The sequence below is a fragment of the Lactuca sativa genome, chromosome 4 (assembly GCF_002870075.4).
Source record: "Lactuca sativa cultivar Salinas chromosome 4, Lsat_Salinas_v11, whole genome shotgun sequence".
Classification (NCBI taxonomy): domain Eukaryota; kingdom Viridiplantae; phylum Streptophyta; class Magnoliopsida; order Asterales; family Asteraceae; genus Lactuca; species Lactuca sativa.
The window spans coordinates 232,469,512-232,494,837 of NC_056626.2; the positions used below are offsets into that span (position 1 = coordinate 232,469,512).

Sequence of the window (25,326 nt, forward strand, 5' to 3'; positions counted from 1 at the left end):
TTGTGCTAAATGATAGCATGAGTGAGTCTGTCACCGAGTTGAGTTAACTGACTGAGCTTTCAAGCAAAAGTTTTTCAGGTTGTCACAATATATAATAAAATAAAATATCTTAATTTAATAACTTTTATATATATATATATATATATATATATATATCATACTTTATAGAATTAAAAATAGAAAAAATATTTTAGTAAATAGATTTATAAATATTTATGTATCTTAAAAAAATATATAAAAAAGTTATCTATAAATAAACCAAAAAAAAAATATTTTAATAAATATTAAATAACTATATATTAAAAAACTATTAATAATAACTATGCAATCATTATTTAATTATTAAAATAATTAAAAGTAGTAATGATTAGTAAAAAAAAATAAAATGATTAGTAAAAACAATGATTGAAAAAATGATTAGATGAGAGAAATAAGTGGAGATAGATAGAAATAAATGAATCCTTTATAAAAAGAAAAAAATCAAAAATAAGTTTTGTCAAAAAAAATTTAGCATGAAAACTTGAAAAGAAACACTCCCGTATTACTTTTAGCATGATGTATGTAACCTTTTAAGAGTTTTTTTTTTTTTTTTTTTTTTTTTTTTTTTTTTTTTTTTTTTTCATTCATTCTTACTTGAGAATATACAATTTTTCTGCCAATTTGAAAACACAACTAAATAATTTTTTTTGGGTTATTTTTCTTCATTATTTTGTGTTTTTTTTTCTCTTCTATATTTTTCCGTTTCTTTAATTTTAATATTCGAGAAAAGGGTATAAGAGACATTAAATTCTTTTTCCGTTATTATTCTTATTCTTTTTCTTTTTTTCTCTTCCATTCTTTTCCATTTCTTTAATTTTAATATTCGAGAAAAAGGTATAAGAGATCCCTATTCTAAGTGTCATTCTAACACAACTTATCGTTAATATTATGTCATGTGTCATGTAGATATATTAGACAATTCATTTTAAAATTCAAATTTACATTTTCTAATTATATGTTAAATTTGAAGTTATAATAACTTTAAAATTTTGAGATATCTTTTAATTAATAATTTATTTAAAATGAATTATTTAAAATAATTGATTAATAATTATAATTTTTTATTATAAAAATTTAAGTAATTTTATAACGGTGGTTTCCACGGGTTATAAACTAGTCAATAATACTGTACTATCATTTATATTACAACTTAATTTTATTAAATTCTTATTATGAAATTACATTTAAAAAAAAATGATTATAACAATGGCATGCAAATAAAAAAAATCGTCAATCTTTCTTTAGATTTTCAAAATCTAAATTCATAGCAAGAAAAGAAATATAAACTATTATTATTGATTTTTTTAATTATAAAAAACTATAAACAAATATCATATTAAACAAATAAATTAATACATACATATAAATTGTTAACTCTTGCAATATACATGACAATCGACAGAATTCTATAATTTCAATTACCCTGCCCTTCGCCGTTATACTGCCCCATCACCAGACCACCTCCCGCCGGACGCCTGATCATCAATTCTTGACGGCGGCAATTAAGTATCTTGCTATCTAGTTTCTAATTTGAACCCTCAGATTCAATGGTTTAACAGTGGACAACGCTTTTCGTTCCCAATTTCGTCAAAATAAAATGTATTCCGAATACTCTCTTGTTTACTCCGCAATTCCAAATCTTTTCAATTCAATGGTTCAATCAAACACGCTTTGATCTTCCTACGATATTCCCCAGTTTCAGATACATCCTAGGATACCCATTACATCGATTTCATGATTGCGTCACTTCACTCTTCTTTGAGCTTCTCGATTTCACCATGGAAGCTCCGCTCTCATTCAAACCGACGAAACACATCACAACAACCATCAGTTTCGCAGATCACCACCGCCGAATCCGATTCATTAATCCAACACACCACCAGAAGAAGGTATAATCCTACTCATTCAAGCATTTTATCAAACACCTTGCCTTCATTACCTAACACCTTTCTTTTTTCTTCAATTTGAATGTTGTTATATAAATCATGTTATATATAGATGCGAATGTTACGATATGTACAAAGAGGTGGTTCCATTTGCGGAAGCATGGTCATGGCAACAATCGATTGTTGAGAAACGGAAGACATTGATTGATATCAATGAAGACGATTCTGATTCCTTGATTATACTCCAACATCAACCTGTTTATACATTGGGTACTGCTAGCACTGAAAACAACTTGAATTTCGACATTAAAGATTCTCCTTTGCCATTGTATCAAACAGAACGTGGTGGTGAAGTTACTTATCATGGGCCAGGACAGGTAGACGATTTACTCGATCAAACATTCTGTACAAAAAAGAAACAGTTTTTAATTTTTTATTGATTTGATACTATTTAGGGTTAAAACTTATAACTTTTGTGTTAAAAGAATCATTTGATTTTAGCTAGTTATGTACCCGATCTTGAATCTTCGTTTCCAAAAGATGGATCTTCATTGGTACCTCAGGGCACTTGAGGAGGTAGTAATCCGGGTACTTTTCTCAGCCTTCTCTCTCAAGGCTTCACGGATCGACGGTTTAACTGGAGTTTGGGTTGGTAAGTTATACTGTGTTTGACAAACATTAGACTGATATCCAATACCCAAAACATCCGATGGAGAAAAATAATGCAATTCTATGTATAAAAGAAAGTGAATGCGACCCTTACCCGGTTATTCTCATCATTAAAAATAGCCCTAGAAAGTCTGTTGTCCAGACTGACAGTCTATCAGTAGTCTCGCATAACAAATGTGTATTTATTTTGTAGGGGACAAAAAGGTAGCGGCGATTGGGATACGGGTTTCACGATGGCTAACATATCATGGGTTAGCTTTGAATGTTTGTACTGATCTTTCACCTTTTGAACAAATAATTCCTTGTGGAATACGAGACCGAGGAGTTGGAAGCATCAAGGGGCTTATGAGAGGGTCTAATAAACATTTTTTAAAATCTTTTTATGATGATGATGATGATGATGATGATGGTAAACTCATTGATATTGCTCATGATTCATTAGTGAAGGAGTTTTGTGAAGTTTTTCAACTTGACCTGTCTTATAGGTCAGTATCCATGGTTAGGTAATAGAGGAAATGAAAAACCTTTATCAATTATCATGTCATGTCATATCAGCAATCTATAAGTTTTTGTTCGATAAACTTATTTTTCCTGATATTTATATAACTTATTTTTCCTGATATTTATATAACCCTTTGATCGTTTTAGACTTTTAGCATTTGAGAGTTTAAGATTTGAAGATTTCTCATGAGGAGATACAAAGATATTAAAAAAAAAGAGTATTCAAGTGCATGACTCTTCATGACTTTATCCTTATCATTTGTGTAATCTTTTTTTTAAGCATTTAATAAATGTCTATTTCGCATTTAGTTCTACTTGCTTGTTTTCCTGTACTTTGTCATCTTTTGAAGTATTTTGATGAAAACTTTTAAATTTTAAGAGGTCTACCTTACTTCAGCTGTATAACATTCTCACCAAAGCCATCTAACAGAGCAGCACCTTTGAACTTCATCTGAAAGCATCATAATTGTCACCTGCATAGAATTGAACAGGGGCATCTTCACTAGGGTAAAAGGGTAAAAAAAACCAAGCCACATACGGAAAATTTGCAAATATACCCTTCAACTCACCAAGCTAATAAACCCCTTATTATAAATGACATCTGTAGTAAGGCTTATTTCAGTTAGGATTTCACAACCAATAACGTGATCACAATGAATGTAGATCCAAATTTTATCCCCTTGACAAATATTGAAATACTTCTATATAGCTTCAAAACAACTTTATAACTTGACATGTAAAGAGTTCCATAAAACAGAAAGGGGAAAAAAACCTCACCCTAAGTTGTTGAAACAAAATAAAGAGCAATTGATTCTATACGAGGAGTAAAAGTATGGCAGCCATCCTAAGAATATAACTACCATAGCCCCGCAGGAAAGAAAAAAAGGATTCAAAAGTCACACAAAACGTGCTATACTGTACACACCGGAAACACGCAACAACTCGCTTTACTTTTGTTCTTGATCCAAAGGAAAGAGTTCACCTTGATTTTTGTTAATCACACAACCCACCAATGAGTTATTATTAAAGATTTTGATTGTTCCTTGTTTTCCAAATGAACCATAACACCATCATGTGGATAGCATGGATAAGTTTCTTATGTCGAGGAGAAGAGAAAGTTTAACAGTTTCATCTAATGTTGGTGATTTTAATGCCATCAAGTCATTTTAGTATAATGAAATTTACAGATTACCAATAAAGTTTAATTCTTGATTTTAGATAAGTTAGGAGGTGTAGAGTGCATGTTTGTATAAAACGAGTTTGATCTCGGTTCGACTAAATGAGAAAGGGGGAGGGGGGGGGGGGGGGGGGGGGGGGGGGTTCCCATTACAAGATCCTAGGCAGCGTCCCTTGCGGTGGTCCTGCTTGATCTTGAGATTGTCTTTTTGTGTTGCAAATGGATCGAGAGACGACCTTGGATTTTAATACTGTTATTGTTATAGTATTGAGCATCATTGAAAAACCTTTAAAGTGGCCATGAAACTCGAGATGTTGCATTTTGGTAAAAGGAAATCTATGATGAATTATCATCAATTTTAGAGAACAATACTTGGGTATTGTTTGATTTGCCATAAGGTTCTATCCATTTTGGGTTGCAAATGGATCTTCAAAGAAGATGAAGGTAGATGGAACTTGCTAAGGGTAAACATTAATAGCCATACGTCTATATTTTTTATATAAATAAAACTTAATTTTTTATAAACTTATTTTTGATGAATCAATATAATAAGTTAATATTATCTTAAATAAAAAAAAATTACTATCTCCGTCCCAAAAATTATTGTCCGTTTTTTACTTTTGAAGTCTTTATTTTTTCAACTTTGACCTTAAATATTTTCGTTTGAGATATATAATACTTGATGCAAAATATATGAATGGATTGTGTTTTAAATGTCTTTTCATTGTAATGAGTTTCATCAAGTAATTCATAACACAAATAAAAATATTTAAGGTCAAAGTTGACGAATAAAGACTTCAAAAGTAAAAAATGGACAATAATTATTGGACAGAGGGAGTATTATTTTGCCTTGACTTTTGCTCGTACTTCCTCACTCCACAATAAAGATTCTCTATGCTCTTTGACTTTCTTGTAGACATCCTTGTGACAACCCGGAATTTACATTCGTACAAACTCTAAAGTCAAGCACTGCAATTAAAAGTCAATTACATATCTGCTAATTTTTAGCCGGTTTAAAGTCCGTTTGAGTAAGTTTTATTAATTATTCATGAACCAAACGGATAAAAGGAAGTGATTTCTAGAATATCGGGATAGCAATGGAACAATCAACACCTTAGTTAGGTGTTCACGGCCAAACAAAAAGAGTTTGGGCCGTGAACGGAGCTTGGCCGTGAACTCATGGCTTAGACATGAGTTTACTCCCCAATTGGCTCATTTCTCAGTTTCACCCTCAAGAACACTCCCCATTCTCTCTCAACTATCATCCCGTTCTTCACCCGATCTTCCGAAAACGTAAGTATTTCTCGACTTGATTTGTTGTTATAACCTATCACCTAGTGTTTATACATCATTTCATCCATTCATTATTGTTTTTCACTTAGATCTTCAAAACACCAAGAACACACACTAGTGTTCTTGGACCTTAAACACTCAATCGAGCTTCTATCTTGTAAGTACACTTTCCCTAGCTTCTTGTGTGCTTAATATGAACTTAATAACACTTTGAAATCATCAAGAATCATAAGAATAAAGGAGTTCATGGCCAAGGATGTTCTTGGGCCGTGAACCCCCCTTAAGGTGGCTAAATGGACTCTAATTCCTTCCTAAGCCTTGGATGCCAACCTTGATCCTTCCTAGAAGTGTTTAGGACCTTAAACAACAATCAAAAAAAGTCCCCATGAGATTTTACGGCCGTAAAAACCTAAGGAAGTGGTCGTTAGGCCGTAAACTCTACAAGGTAGTCTTAGTGTGCCCCTAATGCTTTCCTAAGGCTTGGACTTGATCATCGGATGCTCAATCATGACTTGTAAGACCTCAAAACACAATTTGGCACTTAGTACCATGAGTTTACGACCATAAAATCATGGGGAAATGGTCATGGACCGTAAACTCCATAAGGAGTGGTCCTTGGGCCATAAACTCCAATTCCATGCCATACAACCCTCAGATGCAACCCGTTGGTACCTATAACACTTGAGTCAAAGTGTTTCCATGTCCTAGTGTGTCTTAACTTGATTAATTAGTGGTTAAATGTCTAATTGGATACATATATGTTTATTATATGTTAATTAGGAACATTGTTTGTGTTCAAGTCCTCACTTGAGACCTAACACCTTGTCCAACACTTCAGTACAATCCACTCACTATAGGTGAGTTTATACCCCTTTAATTAACCTTTGAAATGTTGTTAAATGTTTTTAAATTCTTTTCTAGGGGGGGGGGGATACAAGTTGAATCATGTTAGTTATTAGATCAATCACATGTGATTAATAACTAGCATACAAATGGATTTTCTATACTTTAAACTGTTTTACCAAACGAATGATTTCAAACTGCTTATCAAACTATTTTACATGTTAAACTCTTTATCAAATTCACTTTTGTATACTAAACCTTTCTTTTATAGTTTTCAAACTTATATATTGTTAAAACCATGTCTAATACATATATAGTTATATAAATAAGGTTTGAAGGACTTAGAACTGATAACCCACTTTACTTCCTGTCCTTGTTTGGTTGTGGTCTTAAAGTACCCGGTTGTTTGTCCGAGTGTCATTGAATCCTTAGTTATATATTACGTATATATGTATAGATATAAAGACTTTTATCTTAGTTCAATACATTCCCTCATACAAACAAGTCTACTAATAAACTATAATCGGTATAGTTTAGGGTTATACTACTTACTACTTCTAGTTCAATGAAGCATAGAAGAGTCAGTTCATTCATGAGTCATTACTTACTACGACGAGAACTTATACAAATATACTAGGATGAGAACATATACAACTATACTATGACGAGAACTTATACAACTATACTAGGATGAGAACATATACAACGATACTATGATGAGAAACAATACATTCAGTACACAAGTACATACATTACATATACAAGTATACTATAACATAAATGTGATCCATTGTATCGGAGCATGCCTTCATCGTCATGGCCCGAGTTGTCACCGGAATCTCTTGGAGGGAGAGCGTGAGTTTGCGTATAGATCTATACTGGATTTAGTATCCTACACCTTATTGCTAGCTACAGTGGGACCGACAGGTCTTCGGGTGCCAAATGTCATACCTTTTGACGACTTACATTGTCGTGTTTCATAGTCGATAGTATGGTACAATTAATCACATAATACCTTAATATAAATCAGGTTTAAGGTAGTTAGTACAGCAGTAGTTCCTATAATACAACACTACAGTACTACATTAATTTACCCTTTACATTTATTTAGTGATTACTTCACCTAAACATTAATGTACAAACTATATTTTGATAATGATAGTTACACTTGGGAAAATTACACACTTTTATAAGAAACAAACATACAAAACAGTTGTGCCTTGGTAGAAGGCTAATTTTAGTAGAAAATATAGGGTTTTCTAAGAGTTACAAACTTGTTCAAACACTTACAAACATATTCATACTTTTACTACAAATGTTTACAAATTCGTACTTCAAACATTGTTTCTAACAGTTTGATACAACAAAGACACTAAATACTTATGAACTCACTAGCTGTAATGTTGATAAACTCCTTCAAAATAACTTGTATTCTCAGGTCATCAGTAGACAGGTACCGATGCCAACTTTTGAGAAGATGGAGCGCATACAAGACTCATCTTATATTTTGAATCATGTTTTGGTGTCTTATATACTACAGAATACATTTGTATTAAAATTATATATTTAATGCAATGGATGATGTTGTTTACTTGTTTACTATTATACTGTGTTGTGATACTGTACATGACATCCTCCGCCCAGAACGTTTCCGCCGTTATTGGTTTTGGGGTGTGACAATCCTTATTGTGTTTTTGGCCATCTCTTTGATGGTTTTAGCCACATTACTCTATAAAATTTATTCATATCTCACATGAGTGGGTACCGCTCTTTTTATGTTTTTCCAAAGAATAAGAGGTCTAACTACCTTCGATCCCCTATGTGAACTCCTACACAAGTGAAATACCATGACTAATGATGAGTGTTAAAACGTTGTCGTGGACGTCTTAAACAAATAATAATTTCACTACTTGGTTGCACTAATGGCTAGCACATGGAAGCAAGGTCGAATCCACAGGGACACAACTTAAAAATATATGCCTCTTTGTGTAAGGCACATACTAGTAAAATTCATAAAACAATAAAAGGGGATTTTGTTGTGAATAAATAGCTAGAGGTTATAGTGAAATAAATTTAAGAAAATTCAGTAATAAAAAGTGTTTTAGTTCCCCTACGACTTTCCTATTATGCAATCAAATCATACCTGGTTATTTAAGATGTGTTCAATCTAAGCCGTTACTGAAAACTACTAACAAGCTCTAGCAAGTTCTCTTTTACCTAGTTAATTAACCTAAAAAAGCTCTATCACACCCTCGGCTTGGTGGCGGAAACACCAAGCGGCACGACTTTCAAAACTGTTGGATTTATAGAAGAGGCCTTCATGTTGAGTTTCTATCTCCTTTGATAGTCTGATAGTTGTCTGTACTCCGTGGTTAGTCTTTTATCTTTGTGTGTTAACCTTGGAATACATGTAATTTTGAGAGGGTAAACATAATATTGGTGAGTTCACAAGTTTGGTAAGTGTGAACATAGTTTGTTGATGTTCTTAAGTTAGCACTAGTTGCAATATCTACCTATATTAGTGTGTTAGTGTAATTTCTAGTGTTTTGGTAGTAGGATTTAGATAGTTTAGTGACTAAATTTGAATCTTGATTTGGATAAATGATGTATATTTTACTTGTTACCTTATCTCAAGGTTAGTATTTTGGTAATACTCTCCTAATATTTCTTTTTATCGTGTTGTAGGCACTGCTTCTCAAGGCGCTCCTCAAGAATAGTGGATGTTGTATTCGAACTCGTTTCCTCGAGTTTATGTGAACTATCACTACATAGAGTATTGGTAGTTCATGATAGTTTTGTTTTAGTGTGACCTAAACTTGCTTTCCTAAGTTTGTGTTTACTATCACTACTTAATTAATTCTTATTAGTAGTTTATGAAAGCTAGTTTTAGTTTGACAACGTTACGATGAGTTCCTATAATCGAGTTATGACTATTGATTCCGAAAATACCACGATGCTTCATCGGACGTCGTTCTGTTTAGAAAGTTATGCCTGCTTCGACTAGTCGTCGGGTTGTAGCTAGCAACCACAGGTGGGAGAGTCAATCCCCGTATAGATCTACACATATTTCTCTCGCTCACTTAAGAATTAACGATTATAGGCCGGCTGCTAGCTGAAAATGTATCAGCGTGTTGATAAATTATGTCTCATATAACTCTTGTGGTAGGGGCCTCCCCTGGTCGATCGTGTTGTTATTCACGTTGCATATATACGGTATACTTATTATATATATATATATATATATATATATATATATATATATATGACAAAACTTCAAAAATGGTCCCTGTGGTTTCAAAACTTTTAACATTTGGTCCTTCCGGCTAACTCTATTACCATTTAGCCGTTAAGTAAGGGGTATTTTTGTCATTTCACTAGCCAGGGACCATTTATGAGGTTTTGTATTACTTTTTTTAAAAATAAATAAATAAAATTTAATATACAAGAGTCCCACCTCTCTCTCTCTCTCTCCCACCTCCTCGTTGTATAAAATTCTTTCTCGTCATTGGCTCCCCTGTAAGTTGTATAGATTCCATGTCTCATTCATCATTTGATTCCATATCTTCATGAATCAAATTGAATCTGAATTTGTTTTGAATCGCCTTTATATACCTTCGACTCCGCAGGGCGTGGGTAAAACCACTCTGATTGCTAGGGTTTTGGAGAATCTCAGAACTTCCTATCCCAATTTGAAAATACAAGGGTTTTTCACTCGTAATGCCCTATCATTCCATACCATTCCATCGCTCAAATATGTTTTGATTTTCGCCTTTGTTTACTCATGAAATTTGGGATACAAAACAGTTGAGATCAGACAAGAAGGCGAGAGGGTAGGGTTTGAGGTGGTTACGTTAGATGGTCGCACTGCTCCACTTGCTTCTATTAACATTTCCAGGTAACCATTTCTTCATATCTTTTCATCATTCAACGTCGAATTAGGTTTTAATTAAGTTTTCCATGACAGTGTAGAGTCCATTAGATAGCCTACTGTGGGAAGATACAGAGTCGATGTAGCATCATTCGAATCATTAGCTTTGCCTGAGTTACAGGTTCGTTTAGCTTCATCTCCAATTTCTCAGTAAGAAGTTGATTTTCGATTTCATTTTCAGGTCAAAGAAGATACATATCTGTTTATGATTGATGAAGTTGGAAAGATGGAGCTCTTCAGTTCGTTGTTCTTCCCTGCAATGTTACGTGTTCTTGAGTCAAAGAAGATAAATCTCCAGTGGTTGTTTCTTCCACCGGTGAATCGGAGAGAGAGAGAGAGAGAGAGAGAGAGAGAGAGAGAGAGAGAGAGAGAAGAGAGGTAGGACCCTTGTATATTAAATTTTATTTATTTATTTTAAAAAAAGTAATACAAAACCTCATAAATGGTCCCTAGGTAGTGAAATGACAAAAATACTATTTACTTAACGGCTAAATGGTAACGGAGTTAGCCGGAAGGACCAAATGTTAAAAGTTTTGAAACTACAGGGACCATTTGTGAGGTTTTTTGAACTTAGGGATTAAACTTGATATTTTCAAAAACCACACGGACCATTTTTGAAGTTTTGTCTATATATATATATACAGTATGTCTTGCATAGCCGAGAGTTTGGGCATAGTAACACTAGGTACTAAGCTTATCCAAAGAGTGGCTATAATAATGAGTTACAACGTTTCCTGGCAACTGACCAACGTGACAACTATGTATAATCTTATCTATCATAGTGGTTCAGCATAACAACTAGGCATAATATTAGCTAAAGAGCTTGGGCACAATAACTACCAGGCCTAATATCATCCTAATGCTATGCAAAATTATCTAACTATTATTATTGATAACTATATAAAGTTGTATTTTAGACATGTATCCAGCCCCCACCCCACCCCACCCCGCGACCCAAAAAGAGTTGAAAATGGTGCCGTAAAACTCGCACGTGAATTATGAAACCATTGATTTAGGGTAGATCCACAAGTCCACTACTAGAGAGATGTTCGGGAGTCATTGGCATGGATTTTTAAGAGAGAGGGAGAGAGAGAGAGAGGGGTGTTGAGGTGTGAGAAAGGATCAACCGAGACTTGTTATTTATAGTGGTATTGAGCCGCACGCCGCACATTACGTGCCATGTAAATGCATGTGAACCGTATGATGCTGCCATATGCCCTCATCTCATCATGCCATGTCATCTCATATCTCAACGTATCAAGTGTCAGGTGCGCACGGTGTACTGCGTGTGAGCACTCGTGGCAGGAATACATTTATGTACTATAAATGTCACATCTCTCTCATATTGTGTTGGCTTCTTACGAAATTTATATTTCTGGAAATTTGGTAGTGTGTAGAATCTAAATACATTAACCTGTTCGCAAAGTGACGCAACTTTTTACGCACTTAATCTTGAGCTTATGGTTTGACGTTAATATGAGTGATGGTTGAATTTTTTTGGTGTTTACAAGATTGTATTATTATGTTTTGACGTTGGTTGTCGACGACGGTTGGGGGTGTCTTGCATGGATTTTCACACCTTCCCCTGTTGAAGGAAATGTCATCTCCAAAATTCAACTCGTAGTGCTTGACGTGACGGTACTTGGTTGAGAGTATCTTATTGGTTTTAGCTTTCAAAAACTATCCATATGGCGTAGTCTTAGAGAAGTGCTCTCTCTTCTTAAGGTTTGTTTTTGCAATGGGTTGGGATTCGTTTTGAGTTTTGTTGGGTATTTGTTGGTTATTGAGAGGTTGTGAAGTAGTTGGAAGTGTATTCCTACTTCTATTTTTGTTTTACACAAAGAGGAAATCCATTCCTATTTTGTTTTACACTAAGACGAAATTCATTCATATTTTGTTTTACACTAAGAGAAAATACATTCGGTTTTGTTTTACACTAAGAGGAAACCTAATGTTTCTAATCATCAATCATGCTAAAGGTTCTGTTGAACCTCTATTTTTCGTTTCATGATCTCATCGTTTCTGTGTTTGCTTCGAGTTGTGGCTTTCGGTTTCTTTTATAAACTTTTTTATGCTATGTGTGGTGGTTCTCCTTGTCAGTTTATCTTATGCTAGTCTTACCTTCGGGCACTTGGCCTGTCTTAGTTGGATCTTGTAGAGTTTTCTCGAGGTTTTAATCCTAACCGGTGTGGGTTCTTTTGAGATTTTGAGGATCTACTTAACTTAGTGGTTTGTTGTGAACCTCATAATTTTGCGTTATCTTGAATAACCGAGTCTAATATATTTCCTGACCAAGTCTATGCGTAATAGTTTCTTATAACGAGATTCAGATTCCTATGAATTTCTGGCCGTATGGCCCTTTGTGCTATGGACTTCTGGTTTTTGTTTTCTATCCTCGTTGTATGGTGGTGTGTGCATGGATTCATGGAGTGGGAGTTTCTCTAGAGTTGCATTGTATCTTTCCCTAAAATGGAATTGTCACACCCCCAAACCAGAACGACAAAAGCATTTAGGGGTGGAGGACTTCATGTATAGTATCACAAAAATGCATAATAGTAATCAAAGTACAACAACAAACATTGTATTTACAAAGTTATAAGTTTTACATATGTGATCAAAACATAATGTATATGAACTCAAAAGTACAAGTTTAAAAGACATGAGTTTATAAATCTCCGCGTTCTCAAAAGTTGTTGCTGTACCTGTATTACTATTTCCCTGAGAATAAAAGTAGTTTTTGAAAAGGTGTCAACAATTAAGTTGGTGAGTTCATAAGTATGTTTGCAACGAAAATCTGTTTTCTTGTTCATTGATAAAGTAAACATGTTTTTCCTAGAAAATCCTATATTTTATGCTATGTTATTCTGTAAGCAAAAGGCGTGACACTTTCTGTATTATGAGTTTGTAAAATGTTGTTTAGTTCTCATAAAAACCATGAAAAGTATGTTCTCTCTGTATTGAAATAGTAATCTATGTTTATACTTGTAAAATACTGTAATATAGTTTATAATTAAATAAAGCTATGTGAAGTGTTACTTATTCATACACTAAGCATTTTGTTCAATACCAAATTGTGAGTTATTATAACCATACTAGATGACCTAGGATCGCTTGAACACGATGTTCTTCAAGCGTCGTAAATGGTAAGACATTTATCACCCCAGGCATGCCTGCCTAACTGTCGCTAGTAGTTCAGGTGTGGGATTGTTAGTCCCATATCGATCTATATACAAGTGTCGCGCTCTCCCTCCAGGAGACTCTGGTTATAATTTCAGGACTTGGTTGGTATTTAGAAAAGTACATGAAGGTAGTCTCATAAATGCTATATTGATGATTACACATAGAATAATGAAAAGTTACTTTGTAATAAATAATACACTGTAAGTAAGTTTCATAAACTGTATATAATATAGTTTATATGTTTGTTTTCAGTTAAGTAATTATGTTTGTTTTCTAACATTTGTCCTCTGTTTGTTTTCCGTGATGTACTATGTCTGTTTTCCTGTTATGTACTTTGAAACTTGAAACCAATGTATGAATCCTCTAAACTATACCTATTATAGTTTAGTTATTTGTTTTCCATTATGAATATGTAGTACTGCTATTTCATGAAATTCTCTGTTTGTACCTATGTAGTATCAAACAATTTGAAAACCATTTTATATTTATATAAATGTAATATTTATATAATTGTGGTTAATTAGATCTTCGATTAAATAACTTTACCCCAAGCGCACAACCAAACAAGGAACATGAAATGGGGTCAAATTACATATTCTAAATCTTCTGAATCCAAATTAAATAATTTACACAGATATACATATGTAATTTTTGACAGTTATAACAATTTAGAAATAATAAAAACATTTAAAAATCTTTTGAGATATCAACACAATTTTATTGTGTTTCACTTGTATTACCCCCTAAAATAGTTAAAAATTATAAAAATGTAGGGGTATGAACTCACCTTTTGTGAGTGATTCGGTTGGAGGTTTGATTTAGGATATTATTCCCACGAGTAATATAACGAGTCCTATAAGCATTTCATGCAATATATGTATATTTTTAGTGAATATAATCACAAATACGATAAGGAATCGAACTAATTTGCAAGTTTAACTTACAAATAAGAGTTTTAAAAGCAAAGTTTGAAAGTTGTTAGCTGTTCACGGCCAGAAGAGGGGTTCATAGCCCAAGAACACTTGATGTTCTTGAGTTCACGACCATAAAGTGAGGATGTTCTTGGGTTTTCGGCTATCACTCTTTATGAATTGAAGAACACTTGAATATTCAAGTGTTTTTGGCCCAATGATATGAATAAGGGAAGGTAATTGTTTGATAAAGATGAAGAGTACTTGATGTTCTTGAGGAGAGAGGAGGTTTTCAGCCTTTGATACTTGAGAGAGAATGGGAGTGTTTGCGGTTAGAGTTTGTGAGATGAGGGAAAAATCAGTCATATTTTTATATATACTTAAGATTCTTCAGCAGTAAACACATCCTGAGGAGATAAGATCCTCGGGTTCACGACCGAGAAGGGTTCACGGTCATGCGAGGGTTCACGGCCAAAGCATGATCACGACCTAAAGGCGGTTTGCAGCCGAGAATGAAACCCAAAGTGATAAGGTTCCTTTTGCCAAGGTGATAAAATCCAAAGTTTTGCGGTCCGAGGAATGGTTCACCACCATAAACCGTTCACGGCTCAAGCGAGGTTTGCGGCCCGAAGGAAAGAAAGAATGGTCTTCAGACTTCATGTTTTTTACTTCTTAAATTATACAACACTTTTATCAAGTGTTTTTAATGTTTCAAATATAATTATTTTAACTTTATTAAAATAATAAATCACTAAGTTTGACTTTTATTTGACGGAAATTGACTTGAGTTGGCATTTACAATACTTAAAATAATGGGATGTTACATTATCCCCCCGTTAGAAGGAATTTCGTCTCGAAATTTAAGATTATACAGATACAATAAGATTAGGGAAAGTGATGTGTATATTTCTGTTTCATCTAATCTTCTCGCTCGCAAATGAATTCAGGTCCTCATTTTGCAATCCAACGGACCTTCACTATCGAGATACGACTTTGTTTAGTTTTCTTGACTTCCCTATCTAGGATTTCTATAGGTTGTTCTATGAAGTTGAGACTCTTATTTAATTCGATTTCGTCGAGTGAGATAACAAGAGTCTCTTCGGACAAACACTCTTTGAGATTGAGACATGAAATACGGGAAGAATGTTATCGAGTTCATGCGGTAGATAGAGTTTGTAAGCAACAGGACAAATTCTAGCAATGATCTGGAATGGTCCAATGTAACTTGGATTTAGCTTGCCACGTTTACCAAAACGTGTCAATCCTTTCCAGGGTGAGACCTTCAATAGAACGTGGTCAGCAACCTGAAATTCCAAGGATTTTTGTTATTTTCCACATAACTCTTCTGTCTATCTTGAGAAGCCTTCAACCGTTCCCGGATTTGGACTATCCTCTCTGTAGTTTCATGAATAATCCTAGGACCGGTTAGGGTACAATCTAGTATTTGGTTCTTTGCCAGTTGCGTATCGCCCACTTCAGCCCATCACAGAGGGGATCTGCACTTACAGCCATACAGAGCTTCAAAGGGTGCAACTTTAATACTAGTGTGATAGATGTTGTTGTAGGAGAATTCAACACGTGGTAAATAGGTGTCCTAATCTTTACCGAAATCTATCATACAGACCCTTAACATGTCTTCCAGCGTTTGAATTGTTCTCTCGCTTTGCCCATCAATATGAGGATGGTACGATGTACTCATGTCAAGATTCGTTCCCAAGTACTTTTGCAATGATTGCCAGAACCGCAAGGTAAATATACTATCTCGGTCAGAGATAATAGATATTAGGACACCATGCAACCGTACTATCTCTTTTATGTACATCCTTGTTAACTTCTCCATTTTATATGTTTCTTTTATTGGCAGGAAGTGGGCGTATTTGGTTAATCTATCGACAATAACCAAAATGGTATCATGACAAACCGTTGTTCTGGGTAACTTGGTTATGAAATCCATTGTAATCTGCTCCCACTTCCACTTAGGTATTTTTGGTTGTTGAAGTAAAACTGAGGGCTTTTGATTGTCTACTTTAACCTTGGCGCAAGTTAGGCACTTGCCCACAAAAGTAGCTATCTCGACTTTCATGTTTGGCCACCAATAGAGTTTCGTTAGGTCCACATACATCTTGTCTGAACCCGGGTGAACAAAGTATCGAGTTTTATGGGCTTCATTCATGACCACGTCTTTGTAGCCACCAAAATTTGGTGTCCAGATTCGATTCATGAAATAACGTACTGCATCACCCTTAGTTTCTAAGTTCTTATCCATCCCCCTTAAAGATTCACTTGTTATGTTCTCATGTTTCAAGGCTTCCAACTGAGCCTCCTTGATCTGTGTGTATAAGTGGGAATGGATAGTCATAGTCAGAGACTTTACTCGGCGGCCCAAGTACTCTTTTCGACTACGGGCATCTGCTACCTCATTGGCCTTGCTAGGGTGATAAAAAATCTCACATTCGTAATCATTTAGTAGCTCTACCCATCTTCATTGTCTCATGTTGAGTTATTTCTGGTCAAAGATATGCTGAAAGCTTTTATGATCAGTAAAGACTGTGCACTTTGTACCATATAGATAATGTCTCCAGATCTTCAAGGAAAAAACCACTGCTCCCAGTTCAAGATCATGCATAGTGTAATTGTCACACCCCAAAACCAAGAACGGCGGAAACGTTCTAGGGCGGAGGACATCATGTACAGTATCACAACAATGAAAAGTAGTAAACAAGCAACAACATCATCCATTGCATTAACAATATATTTTTAATACAAGTGTTCTGTCAAATTATAATAGACACTAAAGTATAAACAAAATGAAAGATGAGTCTTGAACGAGCTCCATCTTCTCTAAACCTTGCATCGGTACCTGTCTATTGATGACCTGAGGATACAAGTATTTTGAAAGCGAGTATCAACTTTAAAGTTGGTGAGATCATAAGTATTTTAGTGTCTTAATTTATATCTAAGAAATTGTTTGTATATGAACTGTAAGTATTGAAAATGTATATGAATTGTAAGTATGAAAATGTTTGTAAAACAACTGTAAACGTTTGAAAAACCCTATAAATCCCTATGATTCCTACTATTATATAAGGGTGTCTTCTACCAAGACGTAACTGTTCTAAATGTAGTCTTCTACTAAGACTTAACTGTTCTAAATGTTCGTTTCTTGTAAAAGTGTGTAATTTTCCCAAGTGTAACTATCATTAACAAAATATAGTTTGTACATTTAATGTTTAAGTGAAATGATCACTAAATATATGTAAAGGGTAAATTAATGTAGTACTGTAGTGTTGTACTATAGGAACTACTGCTGTACTAACTACCTTAAACTGGATTTATATTAAGGTATCATGTGATTAATTGTACCATACTATCGACTAAGTAACACGACAAATGTAGGTCGTAAAAAGGTATGACGTTTGGCACCCGCAGACCTACAGGTCTGGCTGTAGCTAGCAACAAGGTGTATGATAGTCAATCCAGTATAGATCTATACGCAAACTCATGCTCTCCCTCCAAGAGACTCTGGCTACAACTCGGGCCATGACATTGAAGGCATGCTCCGATACAGTGGATCCCAATTTTGTTAACGTATTCATGTATATGTAATGTATTGATACTCGTTCTAGTATAGTTGTATATGTTCTTCTTCTAGTATAGTTGTATATGTTCTCTTTCTAGATGTATCTATGTAAATGTAATCATGTAAACATATCTATGTAATAGCATAGTAATGTACTGTAATGTTCTACGTGTGCTAGCTGTAATGTGTGTTCTCTCTCTACCTAGCATGTATAGTAATATACTGTGTGTACTAGCTGTAATGTATGTTCTCTCTATCTAGCAAGTATTGACTCATGAATGAACTGACTCATTGTATGATATCGCGTTCTAGTAATAGTTCTAGTATCTTCTTAAACTACCCATATGGTAGCTTAGTAGTAATTTAACTGGTACGGATGAACATGGATGTATACCCTTGCTGCCCAAGGGCATTGGATGAACTGGAAGGACCTTTATGACTATATGTGTATATATGATATATAACTAATATTTAAACGACCTTCGGACGGATACCCGATGTCCCACCAGACCACATCTCAAGCGCAAAAAGGAAATAGGGTGGATAGCCTTCCTAGGTCTTTCAAACATTTCTTATATATCTATACATATATAGGCATGCAATTGATAATATAAAAACATAAAATAAGTTTTGTAAAACCTTTGAATATAATTATTATCTAAGAAAAGATCGACTTGATGTCAATCTATAAAACGGTTTGAAGGCATGGGTTTGATAAAACAATTTAAGTATAAAGAAACATTTGTTTGAAACACAATTGTAAATGAGTTTGAAATGAAACATACGGAGTAAAATGTATAGTTTAATAAGGAGTTTTAAACATATAAAGTGTTTATGAAAAACATTTGAAAGAAACTGTTTGGTAAAACGGTTAATGAGTAGTAAATCATTTGAATGATGCTTATCAATCACATATGATTGATATAACAACTAGCATAATTCTACTTGTATCCCCCCATAAACCATTTAAAAACATTTAAAACATTGATTAAGGGGTATGAACTCACCTGTTGTGAGTGGTACTGATGAACTGAAGAGGTAGGACTACTAGGTGTCAAGTGAAGACTTTAGACACACACAATGGTCCTAATTACATATGAAGAAATATGTATATAAACAATTAGTGATTATAACACTAATTAAACATGTATAAACATCCTAATGCGAGGAAAACACTTTGGTTGAGTGCTAGGAGGCTAATGGGTTGCAACAAAGGAGTGCTAGACCTCTTACGGGAGTTTATGGTCCAAAGACCATGTGTGTTGGAGTTTACGGCCCATTGGAGTAAACTCCTGGCTGTAAACTCTCTATTAGGGCACTAAATGAAGCTTAAACCTATTACAACTTACGTGGTGAAGTGCTTCAAGGCTTACTAGAGTGTTAGGGCTTCTTTTTAACTCCTTTGAGGAGTTCACGGCCCTTATGAGTTTACTGCCGTAAACTCATGGCCATTTATGTTTATGAGGGTCCTAAAGGTCATAAGGAAGCATTCTAAATTCAAGCCTAAGCCTTAGAAAGTGTTTGTGGCATCAAAACACCCCTAACTTGAGTTTACGGCCCATGGACCATTTGGTCATGTGTTTGCGGCCGTGAACACCTATGGGTGTTGGTATTTTGATTGTTTTGGGTCCTAGACACATCAAGGTAATGTGCTATGCTAGTGTCTTGGCTCAATGAAGGCATTTAGGGCATTTTGGCAACTTAAAATGGAGTTCACGACCCAAGAACATCCTTGGCCATGAACTCACTTTTAGCCCTTGATTCTTAATGTTTTTGATGTCTAAAAAAGCCATGGGTAGTCTCTATGTTCAGTTCCAAAGTTTGGAGGGACATTGGGCACACTTTGGCCCTAAATTTTAGTGTTCACGGTCCAAGAAGATCTTGGGCCATGAACACCATTTCCTTGGTGTTTTGAGGTTGATTTCTAGCCCTAAACTCATTAGGGTACAAGTCCAACTAGTTTCATGGCTTAAGGAAGGGACTAGGCACCATTTGACCATTATAAAAGAGTTTACTCCCCAAGGTGTTCTTGGGCGGTAAACTCTCGAATCTTGCTGTTTTGATATGATTTGATGTTATTAACCACAATCTAAGCTATATAATACAACTAGATATAAGTACTCACGATTTGGGATGAAAACCCGAAGATCCGCGAGAGAGAAAATGGCTTTTCTCTAGTTGGAAATGTAACTAATGAATAAATATGGTTCAGAATCCTATATATAGTCCTGGGATTTTTGGCAGAAAATATTTTTATTCAGCATTGAATTCTAATATCAACGAGCTTTGGAATAACGGAGTTGTACAAAACCCTAGTGCATCCACTCTCCTGATATCTCCTTAAGTGTAAATCCTGAAATACTCCAAACTTATTCCAAAAGTCTGAAAATTTACTGCAACTGTTCTAACTTCCGGTTAAAGACCCAGAACGGGCTACAGATCTATACTAATGAAGTTTTTATGTGAGAAAGTCTATTGACTTTTAGGGTTTGACCGAATGGAAATTTTGGGTTGTCATAATAATTGACTCTATGGTTCTTAAGTTGTCTCGAGGCATGTGATATAACCATTCTCTCGCTGCATAAGAACACAACCTAGCCCCTGATTAGATGTGTCGCAATAGACTACAAAATCTTTCGTCCCTTCTAGGAGGGACAAGATCGGTGCACTACAGAGGGCTTGATTTAAGGTTTGGAAAGAAATTTCTTGTGTCTCCTCCCATTCGAAAGACACACCTTTTGAGTCAAGGTGGTGAGTGGCTTTGCAATCTTGGAAAAGTTCTAAATGAATCTCCTGTAGTAGCCAGCGAGACCCAGAGACTGTTGAATTTCTGTTAGGGTTCGTGGGGTCGCCTAACTTTCGATAGAATTGATCTTGGAGGGATCAACATGTATTCCATCCTTGCTGACAACATGAACTAGGAACTCCACCTTTCGAATCCAAAATTCACATTTGGAGAATTTCACATACAATTTCTCTGCCCTCAAAGTTTCCAAAACTTGTCTCAGTATATCGTCAATGAAGACTATGACGAACTTGTCCATGTAAGGTCTACACACTCGATTCATAAGGTCCATGAAATTGTGGTGCATTCTTTAGACCAAAGGGCATCACTACGAATTTGTAATGACCGTAGCGAGTTTTGAAAGCAACCTTTGGAATGTCTGTCTCCTGGACTCGTAGTTGGTGGTATCGTGATCTCAAGTCAATCTTGGAGAAGAAACTAGCTCCTTGGAGTTGATCAAAAAGGTCATCTATCTGTGGTAAAGGGCATCGGTTTTTAACGGTAAGTTTGTTTAATTCCCAGTAATCTATGCACACGTGAAAAGATCTGTCCTTCTTTTTCACGAACAAGACCAGCGCTCCCCAGGGTGAGAAGTTAGGTCTAATGAAACCTTTGCTGAGTAGTTCGTTCAATTGGCTGGACAGTTCTTGCATTTCTGAGGGTGCAAGATGATACGGGGCTTTAGCTACAGGGGTAGCTCCGGGAATCAAGTCGATTCGAAATTCGACTTGGCGTTTAGGAGGAACTCCTGAGATATCTTCAGGGAACACATCAGGTAAATCACAAAATTCAGGGGTATCCTTGATGCTTTTCACTTCTTGTGTCTTATCAACAACGTGAGATAAGAAGGCACAATAATCTTTACGAAGGTACTTCTAAGCCTTAACGCAAGAAATGATTTGAAGATTTGCACTAGATTTGTTGCCATAGATAATGAGAGATTCGTTACTTGGCAGATTAAGATGGATGGCTTTCTCGTAACACAGGATATTAGCATAGTGAAGACTTAACCAATCCATGCCGATTATGATGTCAAAACTTTTAATTGAGACCGACATAAGGTCAATCTAGAATGAATGGTTATTTAGAGTAAGGGTGCATCCTATGTATATGTCATTAGTTTTCTCGATTTTCCCGTTGGCCATCTCAATGGTGAATGTATCTTTTAGTGCTTTGGGATTTTGTTTTAGAAGGGGGTTGAACTTATGAATTACAAAACTTTTCTCTGCATCGGTATTGAAAAGAATGCATGTGTGACAACCCAAAATTTTCATTCGGTCAAACCCTAAAATTCAATCACTTCATATTATAAGTCAAGTTCACTTTTACTTGTTTTTGGGAAAAATAAGTTCATTTGATTATTTTAATAATTAATCTTTAAACGAACGGGTGAACGGATGGGCCGTCTCGGGTCTCGAAATTTCTAAACCGCAAACACCTCGTGTCTTAGAAGTTCACGGCCAAACTTTTATGTTTGGGTCAGAAAATCATCCAAAAACCGTGAACTCATGCATAAGCATGAGTTTACTCCCCAAACTAGTCATTTATGTTTACTCCCCAATTACTAAAAGAGTAAACTCAAAAACACTCTCAGGTATCACCCAAGAATTTAATCAAGATCTTCAAAATTGTAAGTGTTCTAGCCATTCCAAGTTGGTATAACACCGAATCTAGTGATTGTACATCTTTTCATCCATCCGTTTTTGTGTTTTGATTAGATTTCCAAAAACACCAAGAACACACACTAAGTGTTCTTGGACTTTTAGCTCATTTCAAGCTTCCTTATAGTAAGTACTTCCATCCTTGAGTCTTAATAAGCTTGTATTACATATTAACATCAAAGAAAAGTCCCAATAACACCAAGATCAAGGTGTTCACAGTTTTGGGAGGCTTCCAAAACCGTAAACACAAAATATGGTGCAAAGTGGTGCCTTAGGGTGCCTAGATGCTTCACCATGCCTTTGGGACTTGTCTAGATTCATCCTTGATGAGTTTATCACACAAAAAACACCAAAATCTTACATTTTCATGTGTTTACGGTTTGAGGATCTCCCAAAACCGTAAACACCCCAAAAGGTACATAAAAGTCCTATAAAAGTCCAATGGTTATTCCTTATGTCTAAATCTAACCTAGACTATTGTCATGATTGAGCTAAGGACTTGAAAACCCCCAAATACCAAACTTATTGGTTTTAGGTAGTAAACTCATGAGTTTAAGGTATTAAAGCTAAAGGGAAATGACCATGAGGCCGTAAACTCCTCAAAGGAGTGTTTTGTTGCCCTAGTCCCTTCCTAAGGCCTAACCACCAAGTAAAAATGCTTCAAAGGACTTGTAAAACCTCAAAAAAAAACATATGGTCATAAGGTGTAGAGTTTACAACCGTAAAACCTTGAGTTTATTTCTGTAAACTCCTTGGGTATTGGTCATTAAAACCGTAAACTCCAAAGGAGTTTACCCTTGAACTCCAAACACTCTAGCTTTGCCCTACAAACACTTGGATGCAACCCTTGTGATCTTTAACACTTGAAACAAAGTGTTTTCATGTTATAAAATGTCCCAACTTAATTTATTTGTTATAAATTGGCTAATTAGTTATATATATGTTCATTATATGATAACTAGGCTCGTGCGTGTGTACAAGTCTCCATTTGTCACCTAGCACCGTATCTGACACTTCAATCCAATCCACTTGCTGCAAGTGAGTTCATACCCCTTAATCAATGTTTTAAATGATTTTAAATGCTTTAATGGCGCGGGGGGGGGGGGGGGGGGGGATAGAAGTAGAAAACAGTATGTTATTAAATCACTCCACTGTGTTTTCATCCAGCAGATTTCACATACTTCAAAATGTGATGCATGAAATGGTTTTCTATCTTAAAATACATTGGTAGAAAATGTATTTGTTTTGAAATGTTTATTAAAATGACATCAAGTCATTGTTAATTATTGTTCAAAACTCTTAGATGTCTTACAAAACCATTTTTACCTTCTTGAACAAAACTATATCTATACACTTATGTTCTTATATATGTATTGATGTTATAGTTTTCATCCTTCATTCAGTTTCCCACACTCTTGTGTAGCAAGGGTGTATAAACCTGTTTGGGCAATCAATTACCTTCCAGTTAACTATTATAGGGATAGTTAGGAGATACAAAATATAATTCCTATTACAAGGAATCACATTAGAGTCAGTTCATTCATGAGTCTATACTATAAATTACATGTTACATGAATACGCTTACATGAATACCTTTACATATATACATTTACCTGTATACACTTACATGGATACTTGTACCTCGATTCACTAGGATGATTTATTAGTACATTATGTGTAAATTGTCCTGCCTATCCCAGTTCAACGGGATATCTAGACGAGACTAACCATTCCGGAACCCACCTGTTAGCAACAGTGGTAGATGAACATCTACGGATGCCTACGGTTATTACTTATACTAGGGGTACCTTTACGGGACTAACCATTCCTTTTGCCTACTGTTCGCTATAGAGGTAAATGAACATCTACGGATGCATACGGTTAATACTTATATTAGGAGTACCTTTACGAGACTAACCCTTCCTTAAACCTGTTGTAGCTACAGAGGAAAATTGAACAATCTACGAATGTTCAAAGGTTATACATTTCGCTAATCGCGATGTCGTGTTAATCCTAATACAAAAGGATAACACTTACATGAGTACATTTTTCCTATTACTTTATTTTACGATACATTCACATAAACGATGAGTTAGACTAAGTACTGTTAGTAATAGTCAAAAGGAAGGAAAAACTATCATTTTTATAGCAAAACATTCGGGTCTTGGTAGAAGACTACATTTCATACTAGTAGGAAATATGAGATTTTCTAGGGTTTTCATACTTATATCAACTGTTTCATTTAAAGATTTACATGACATTCATAACAGCTCTCCAAAACAAGACAATGACACTTAAATACTTATGAATTCACCAGCTTTAGGCTGATACTCGTTTTCATAATAACATGTATTCTCAGGTCACCAGTAGACAGGTACGATGGACAGGTTTTGAGAAGACGGAGCACAGACAAGACTCGTCTTTTGTTTTGATTGTATATTTTGGTGTCTTATTACAATGAAAGAACACACATGTATTAAAACTTTACTTTTAATGCAATGGATGATGTTGTTGCTTGTTTACTACTTTACACTGTTGTGATACTATACATGACGTCCTACACCCTAGAACGTTTCTGCCGTTCATGGTTTTGGGGTGTGACAGATTGGTATCAGAGCATGGTTTATAGTGAATATAGTATATCAACCCATAAAAGATATACTAACTATAAATACATTGGGATTAAAACACTCTGTCTAAGAGTATATACTTCTAAATAATAAAATATTTAAGTAAGTATACATGCCTGCATTCATACTAAAATCAATGTCACAACGACAAGAACAAAAGTATTACGATTTTTGAATATCACAAGTAAGCCTGGGGATATATGGTCAGTCTTGGGAATGGCATAGCCTGATCAACTATGCCGG

General features: G+C 35.0%; 1 protein-coding gene and 1 pseudogene across 2 annotated transcripts; both read left to right on the forward strand.

Moving 5' to 3' along the window:
• Positions 1-1,419: 1,419 nt before the first annotated feature.
• On the forward strand, positions 1,420-3,252 carry LOC111920662 (octanoyltransferase LIP2p, chloroplastic). 2 transcript variants are annotated; one of them, XM_023916237.3, is made up of 5 exons: positions 1,420-1,638; positions 1,736-1,928; positions 2,038-2,302; positions 2,427-2,577; positions 2,788-3,252. In XM_023916237.3, exons 2-5 carry the CDS (start codon positions 1,774-1,776, stop codon positions 3,099-3,101), a joined length of 885 nt encoding a protein of 294 aa, XP_023772005.1. In that variant the 5' UTR covers positions 1,420-1,638; positions 1,736-1,773; the 3' UTR covers positions 3,102-3,252. The 2 variants fall into 2 exon arrangements, with proteins under 2 accessions (XP_023772005.1, XP_042757262.1); XM_042901328.2 differs by having other exon boundaries at positions 1,420-1,928.
• Positions 3,253-9,909: 6,657 nt separating this feature from the next.
• Positions 9,910-11,960, forward strand: LOC111920672 (uncharacterized; annotated as a pseudogene).
• Positions 11,961-25,326: the final 13,366 nt, after the last annotated feature.

Bases quoted from the DNA above. Each gene is read 5' to 3' on its own strand.
- LOC111920662 (XM_042901328.2), top strand. From the start codon at position 1,774: ATGATTGCGTCACTTCACTCTTCTTTGAGCTTCTCGATTTCACCATGG. The intron at 1,929-2,037 runs GTATAATCCTAC...TGTTATATATAG, and splicing joins CAACACACCACCAGAAGAAG to ATGCGAATGTTACGATATGT. The intron at 2,578-2,787 runs GTAAGTTATACT...TTTATTTTGTAG, and splicing joins TTTAACTGGAGTTTGGGTTG to GGGACAAAAAGGTAGCGGCG.